An 8,560-nucleotide genomic window follows, 5' to 3' on the forward strand; every position below is an offset into this window, starting at 1 on the left:
GAAGTCAAGTGAAGTGATCAAGTGCTTGGAGGACCAGATGGGATGCCGGAAATATGACCCACGACAACCGCTTGCAAGACAAACATACTACCTCTGTACTATCTCTCCAGCCCCTAAAATTTAGACTTTGGGGCTCGAAAGATTGCTCGGGGAATAAGACACTAGCTTTGTACAGAGTTGATGTGGGTTCTATCTCTAGCACTGCATTTGGTACCCCAGTACCACCAGAAGTGAGCCCTGAGCACAAAGCAGAACTCAGCCCTGCAGAGTGCCAGGTATGGCCCAAAACCCCAAATAAAATAATACTCTCTAACATAGCAGAGTCTGCTAATGTTAAGTATATGGGACCAAGAAACAGGCACGAACACATGAGAGATTAGAGGTAGAATCAGCTTTAACTAAACATGCAGATGAAACCTGGCTAAAGCCAAAATGAAAAGCCAGGAATTACAGTTCACACGGATCTTATTAATTACAGGATGTACTGTTTCTATGGGAACAATTTTCTTATCTAACACACACAATGATTGCTTAACATACATTATACTTAGTACAATCAGTTCCACATAGATATTTACTAATTGTTTCTGTGTCCCCGTTCTGTTCCTGCTCAAATAATCAAATCATTCTCACTCTTCTGCTCTGTTCTGATCATAACTTTGTGATTTATGACCTAGTCATCTTTGCCCAGTTCCTACACTGGGTCACTCAGATGTCCTGCCTCTAGTTACCCACCTCCACTCCTAATTTTCCCCTACACTTATAATTGGCTCAGTATGTTATTCCACCCGCACAAATCCTCTAAATTTAATTAGATGTAGACTTCTCTAAAACATCTTGTCTAGCAGCAAGAAATGGGTCAGGGCAGAACATGGCTCAGTGGTAGAACATGTACCTTGAATGTATGAGACCTTAGGTTTGATTCCTAACACCAGGAAAATACTTAATGGGTAGATAAGGGCTCTTTGAATTCCTGGCCAGTGAGATGTGAGCAGAAATAACAGTGTGTCTAGTTTCTGCTGAACTGGAATTAAATATGATGGCTGCTGTTGTTGTATCTATTTGGGGAATGAAATGACTTTAGGAATGGCAAGCATGTGCTATTTGAGCAACCAGATAGAATCTTGAATGCCTGATTCAGGGCTGTGCTATTCTGGTGCTGAATCAGCAACCCAGAAAACGTAGCGTTCCTTATTGAAGGCACTATTATTTTAGTTTCCTTCATCTCACTATGGAATTTTTATTTTTTTTTGCTTTTGCGATAATACCTGGCGATGCTCAGGGGTTGCTCCTGGCTTTGCACTCAGGAATTACTCCTGGCAGTGCTCAGGGGACCACATGGGATGCTGGGGATTGAACCAGGTAGGTGAGTGCAAGGCAAATGCCCTACCTGCTGTACTACCGCTCCAGCCCTAGAATCTTATTTTTACCACACTCAGTAGTGCTCAGGGTTTATTCCTGGCTCTGCATTCAGGGATCACTCCTGGTAGGGCTCGGGAGACATTCTGGGATGCTGAGGATTGAACCTGGGTTGGCCAGGTGCCAGGCAAGTGCTGTACTATATCATTCTGGCTCCTCATGATGGAACTTAATCCTCATCATGACACTATGCTTCTGCATGTTAAATAATAATAATAATAATAAATGATTTTGTGGGCATGAAATACTTAGCACAGTGCCTTGCAAACAGTTTAGTTCCAGTTGTGACAACTTTATCATGGTCAACATCAGTTTTTCTATTTTTTTTTGTTTGCTTGATTTTTGCTTTTGGGGTCACAACTGGCGATGCTCAGGGGTTACTCCCGGGTCTGCACTCAGGAATTACTCCTGACAGTGCTCGGGGGATCATATGGAATGCCAGGGATCAAACCTGGGTCAGCCTCTTGCAAAGCAAACACCCTGCCCGCTGTTCTATTGCACCAGTCCCTCCTTTGACTTTGGTTGGCAAAAATTGCTCCTCCCTATTCAGCTCATTTTTTACAGCTTATAAACACAAATAATTATTATCAATAATATTTTTCTGAACCAGAGAGTTAATACAACGGGTTGGGTGCGTGCCTTGCCCATGACTGAACCTGGTTTGATCCCTGAAACCCCGTAAGTTTTCCCAACCCCATCCAGGAGTTATCCCTGAGAGTATAGAGCCAGGAGAAATCCCTAAGCACCACTGGGTGTGGCCCCCAAACCAACAGTAATAGCAGTAGCAATAATAATCACCATCATCATTTCCCCCTCTTGTGAAGAATTTTAATTATTTTCAAGTGTCTCCACTTCTCCAGGTAATCTGGGTATAAATCTTTATTTGTCTAAACCAATCATAATACACTCTCATTTTCTCTAGAAGAGAATTTACTTAGTGGGGCACAAATGACACAGATCTGTGCAATAAGAGATGAAGGCAAAACAGAACTTCAGAAAGTTTTCTTCATGCATAAAAAAAATAGCTTCCACTCTTCTGACAACTGAAGATGCCTGCGGGAGTTCTGAGGGAAACTAACATAAGGATCAAATGAGGCATTTAAGATCAGCAAAGGAAGCTGAGAAGTAACAAAATTAGAAGGAAAAAAAGAGAGAAATCTTTGTTTGTTTGCTTGTTTTGTTTTTTTTGGATCACACCCAGTGATGCTCAGGGGTTACTCTTGGCTCTGCACTCAGGAATCACTCCTGGAGGTGCTCAGGGGACGATATGGAATCCTTGGAATCGAACCCGGGTTGGTGGCATGCAAGGCAAACGCCCTATCTGCTGTGCTATCACACCAGCCCGCCAAAGAGACTAATCTTTGATGGAGTTGAAGTCTTTAGATTAATTTACTTTTATCCCTATTGCTTACTCATTTTTAGTTAAATTTTCTATATGAGCAAGACTGGTATTTGGAAAGAGACTTCATGAAAAACAATTGTATGAAGCTATGTGGAATCTGACAGGGAAAGGGGCTATTCTTTCAATAATTGTTGAATACGTTGCTTTGCAGCTATCCCAAGTAGGAGAGTAAATAAATATAAAGAAGGCAAATATAAATAAATATAAAGATAGATAAATAAATATAAAGAAAATGAAAGCTAAAGCATTTCAAAATGGGCCACATCAAGAAACTGATCCTCGGGGCTGTAGAGCGATAGCACAGCGGGTAGGGCTTTTGCCTTGCACGCGGTCATCCTGCGTTCGATTCCCAGCATCCCATTTGGTCCCCTGAGCACTGCCAGGAGTGATTCCTGAGTGCAGAACCAGGAGTAATGCCTGTGCATTGCTGGGTGTGACCCAAAAAGCTGTTGGTATACACTGTAGCACTGTCGTCCCATTGTTCATCGATTTGCTTGAGTGGGCCCAGTAACCTCTTCATTGTGAGTGACCCAAAAAGCAAAAGCAAAAAAAAAAAAAAGAAGAAAGAAAGAAAAAAAAAAGAAATTGATCCTCAATGGGGGGCTGGTTGAAATTCACAGTTACTTAAATAAATTTGACTGCCTCGTCCATCTCTTCTGATTTTTTTTTTTTTTTGGGTCACACCTGGAGATGCTCAGAGGTTACTCCTGGCTTTGCACTCAGGAATCACTCCTGGTGGCGCTAACGGGTCCACATGGGATGCTGGAAATCGAACCCGGGTCGGTCGCATGCAAGGCAAATCCAAATGCCCTACTTGCTGTGCTATCGCGCCAGCCCCATCCCTTCTGATTTGACCCTATGCAATGTAATGTTGAACAAGGAGTCACTGAAAAGTAGACTAAATGATATTTGAACATTACTGGGTACTAAAAGACCCTGAGTATGATGAGTAAGTAATGTTTTCACGTTCAGTGCCCCCCTCACATTGCCACGTTTGCTTGGTAGTTTCCTTAGAAAATAGGTGTTTCCTGTATATGTATTTTCAGTTTTCAACAAACAAATATCTCTATCATGTTCGGTTCTAAGAAATTTAATAAATTTTTTTTGGGGGGGATTGATTTTGGGATATTGAATGCCTGTAACAAATCACTCTTAACAACTTTGCAAACCACAGTGTTAATATAAAGTGTAAGGGGGAAAAAATGGAAAAAATAAATTCAGTTTTAAAAAAAAGGAAAAAAGTGCTCTTTTTTAAGTGATAACGTTATAAGTTTTTGCTAATTAATTAAAAATAACAAACATGGTATAGCATACTTTTGCTGAAATTCCTTCTCTCGCTTCAGGTCATCATTGAGTTTCTTTATTCTTTTTTCCCAAACGTCCTTTGCAGCATGAACGGCTCCCGTACAAACCATGTTTTCTGACATGATTCCTTCACATTGTCACAGTCAACAATATTATTAAGTTCTGAATAATGGTCTTCCAGATGCCATCTCAAAAAAGATCTAATTATACAAGAGAAAAAAAAGGAATGTGTGATAATATAGTGGTCCTTGTCTTGCATGCAGCTGACCTGGATTCGATCCCTCACATTCCATATGGTCCCTTGAGCACTGCCAAGAGTGATTCCTGAGCGCAAAGCCAGGAGTAATTCCTGAGTATTGCCAGGTGTGGCCCAAAACAAAACAAAATAAAGTAAAACAAACCATGTTATTAAAAAAAACATAGTTATTAGAGGCCAGCCGGGTATCCTAGAGGAAAGGGCAGTTCAGATAGAGAAGAGAGCACCAAATAAAGGGTGTTTGGAGGATCCTTCCAGGAGGGGAGATGCATGTCGAAAGTAGACTATGGACTGAACATGTTTGCCACTCAATGCCTCTTTTGGAGACCACAACACCCAAAAGGAGAGAGAGAACACAGGGGATTGCCCTGCCACAGAGACAGGGGGGATGGGGGGATGGGGGTGGTGGGATATTATCCATGGTGGTGGAAAATGGGCACTGGTGGAGGGATGGGTATCTGATCATTGTATAATCGAAACCCAAGCACAAAAAATTGTAAATCTACAACTGTAAAAAAAAAAAAAGAAACAAACAAACAAACAAAATAACATAGTTATTTTGTGACTGTCACTGTCCCTGTCCTCCAGTTAGAAAAGAGAAAGAGTCACCCTTTCTATCCACCATTATACCAGAATACTATAAAGCCAGGGACATAAACAGAAAGATATAAAGCTTGGAAAGGGAAGAGTGAAGTTTAGATTAACATAAGGAAGAAGATATTCTTCTAGACCACAGGTGTCGCAGTCTCACTCTAGGCAAGTGCCTGAACCTTCAAAGCAAAAGTGCGTCTAAGAGAATATGAAAGAAGGAAATGGAAAAGAGAAGCAGTGGGTATATCTACATCTTCAAAGTAGGAAATCAAGAGATACTATGGATCCTTTTCCCAAGAAGTAGAAATGTAAGTTAAAATTTTGTTTAAAGTTATAAAAGTCATTGGGAGAGAACTAAAACTGATGATATACTGCTGTGGAGGTAAAAGTGAATTTAAACATCATATCTCAGAGTAGATAATGTCTAAAGTTGACTAAAAATAGTAAATAATTGCTTTATAAAAAGAAAAGGATATATGGAGCTCACCATTAAAATAAAAACTTGAAATAGTTTTTTTTAAAATGGTTGCTTCAAAAAGTATAGTCAAAGTGACATCTGCACTTGTTTGTTCATTGCGGCACTCTTTATAATAGCCAGAATCTGGAAAAAACCTGAGTGCCCGAGAACAGATGGCTGGTTAAAGAAACTTTGGCACATCTACACAATGGAGTACTATGTAGCTGTTAGAAAAGATGAAGTCATGAAATTTACATACAAGTGGTACTACATGGAAAGTATCATGCTAAGCAAAATGAGTCAGAAAGAGCAAAATAGACACAGAAAGATTGCATTCATCTGGGGAACATAAAGTAACAAAATAGGAGAAGAACACCCAAGAATAGCCAAGTCCCAGGAGGTTCACTCCATGGCTTGGAGACCAGCCACACATGCTAGGGGAAAAGGGAGCTCAGATAGAAAAGGGAGCACCAAATAAAGGGTGTTGGGAGGATCCTCTCAGGATGGGAGAAGCATGCTGAAAGTAGACTATAGACCAAACATGATTGCCACTCAATGCCTCTTTTGCAAACCACAGCACCCAAAAGGAGAGAGAGAACAAAAGGGAATGCCCTGCCACAGAGGGAGGGTGGGATGGGGGATGGGGGTGGGAGGGTTACTGGGATCCGTGGTGGTGGGAAATGGGCACTGGTGGAGGGATGGGCATTTGATCATTGTATAATTGAAACCCAAGCAAAAAAGTTTGTAAGTCTACAACTGTACCTCATGGTGTTTCACTAATAAAAATTAAATTAAAAAAATGATTACTTCTACAGTAAAAGAAACTGGACAGAGTATATTGCTTTTTCTTATTAATGTCCTCTAAATTATTTCTTTCTCTAAACTAAAAATGTGGAGTGTGTTTGAGAGATATATCAAGAGAGACAGAGAAAAAAAGAGAGATAACTTTAATGCAGAGGGAAAGGCTTAAAACTTGAAAATTGACATTGAATTGCCAATAGGCATTAAATTATTGAGATGATTCCTACTTTTAAGCAGTGCATGCAAAATTTACACCAGAATATTGAGCATATATACACTTATAATTCAACTCCCTGGACATGTCACAGTCACTAAACAATTTGTTGTTTCAGATTTTTCAAAGTTTATAGTATTTGATTATTAAATCACAATTTAAAAATTTCAAGTATCTACATTTAAATGTGTATTGTAGTAGAGATATGTAATAATTTATATTCTAATTCATTTTCTCATTTGCCATTAAACTTTGGTCACCAATCAATTTCCCTTAAAGAAAAATATGTTTAACAATGATATGCTACTTTCTGTCTCTAATATGGGATTTCCATTTTTACATTGATTATTACCATGACAGAAAATGCATAGCATGACAACAAAATAAGTATAACAATACCAGAACTGTCAACTTCTTAAAATCCTAAAGTAAAAACATAAATAAATAACAAAAAAACAGCAAAAGAAATACAATTTTCGAAGAACTACTTCATAACTTCCAGCAGACAATTTACATGCATGACTATGAACTTTAAATTTATTTCAAGCTTAGTTTAACACTCCAACAAATGGAGGCAGAATAAAGGCATCACCAGACATCTGTTTTTCTGTGAAGAGCAGGTGGAGAGTGGCTGAATATTTGGTAAAAAGTACTTACAGTTGTTGGTGGATTCAGAAGCTCACAGACCCAAAATCAGCTAGAGTGGGCAAAAGAAAGACTCCAGGAAGAATTGAATTCAGTGTGACTCCAAATGATTAAAATCCTCAGTAAGACTATCAGCAAGTGAAACATCGTGTCAGGCTAGTTCTAAATTTAGTTCATGGACAAAGCTGAGAATAGCAAGAATCACATGGGCCTCTATGTAAGGGTCAGCTGACAATCCAGACGCATTGTCAAACAATCCAGTGTAACTTTTACTGAACTCCTGTAAAAGAACCTTTGTTGAAGTCCCTCCACCTTTCAGGACTTAGACATGCTAATGCTTAATTGAACTGAATGAATCTGTTCCAAACAGAGAAAATTAGAAATATGCAGCACTAGGGCATAGTGCTCTAGATGTTTTCCATTGCGGTCCCTTTGCTGATGTTTCTGCAATGAACAGGAGTAGCAGACTGGATTGTGGTGTTTGCACACATATGGTTGTGGTATACTGGAGATTACACACTTTTTTAAAAAATTAAAAAATTAAAAATTAAAAAAACATGTTGTTGCAGGTTAAGCCTTGTGTTTTAATATTTTCTTAATTGAGATTGGTTGCATCCCATCCAATAAGATGTGCTACTCCTGATGTATCAGTGATGTAGAGTTTGAGATGTCTTGCAGCTAAAATCATAGCTGTACACTTCAGAAATTCTAAATTTTTGTATGGGGCGATACAGCTGGAGTTGAATTTTAACTGGATGACGACTTTGGGGTTTGGAAGCACCTCTGCAGCTTGTTGATCTCTTGAGATTTATTTATGAGTCTCTGGATCAGGACTGATGCATGAGCTTATTTAGCACCAGAGGCAGTTCACGGGCGGACTCCCTGAAGAACAGGCAGATGGGGGGAGGTCATCTCCCCCAACTCCGTGAGATCCTGGAGATTTTAGTCATAAAACTCACATACCTCAGTTTTTCAACAGATCAATTTCTGAATGAGGCTTGTCCCAAGCCTGTGGAGTCCAGCCATGAGAGGCGATGTTGCTCTATGCTTGTGCTCTGAGATTGTGGAGGTTTTCAACCGCTGGGCTCTGTTTGGGCAAGTGCTGGGCTCACCCATTCCCCTATGGGGTGTCCCTGATGAGACTCAGTCTGGCGTGGAATCCGAAATCATCTCTGAGACTACACACTTTATTGAGGCCCCAGGGCCCCGAGAGCAGAGACTCTGTTGCCTCACAGTCTGGTTTGCGAGGGCATGTTGGGGGTAAAGCTTAAAGGTAGGCATTTGACTGCTGGGCTATCTCTGGCCTATATATTTCTAAATATTTCAAATAAAGGCACAGAGGCACCAGAAATAGAGGAAAATGAAGCTATTGTTTAGGGAGGGTAAGAGAAAAACCTCTAGACCACTGCTACATTTGCATGTCAAATGTGATTGTGTTTTAGTCTTCATCTCTTCAGAACGCAAGAGATA

General features: G+C 40.0%; 1 protein-coding gene across 1 annotated transcript in view; it reads right to left on the reverse strand.

Annotated features, from left to right (window-relative positions):
* LRRC39 (leucine rich repeat containing 39) overlaps window positions 1-7,229 on the reverse strand; it is a 29,513-nt gene extending 22,284 nt beyond the window's left edge. Inside the window, exons 1-2 of the mRNA XM_056106546.1 lie at window positions 7,103-7,229; window positions 4,136-4,326 (exon numbers count right to left, since the gene is read on the reverse strand). Coding sequence (XP_055962521.1) covers window positions 4,136-4,248 — 113 coding nt within the window. The 5' untranslated portion in view covers window positions 4,249-4,326; window positions 7,103-7,229. The remainder of the gene's footprint in view (window positions 1-4,135; window positions 4,327-7,102) is intronic.
* Window positions 7,230-8,560: the final 1,331 nt, after the last annotated feature.

Source organism: Sorex fumeus, unplaced genomic scaffold, assembly GCF_029834395.1.
Source record: "Sorex fumeus unplaced genomic scaffold, SorFum_2.1 ptg000131l, whole genome shotgun sequence".
NCBI classification, from domain to species: domain Eukaryota; kingdom Metazoa; phylum Chordata; class Mammalia; order Eulipotyphla; family Soricidae; genus Sorex; species Sorex fumeus.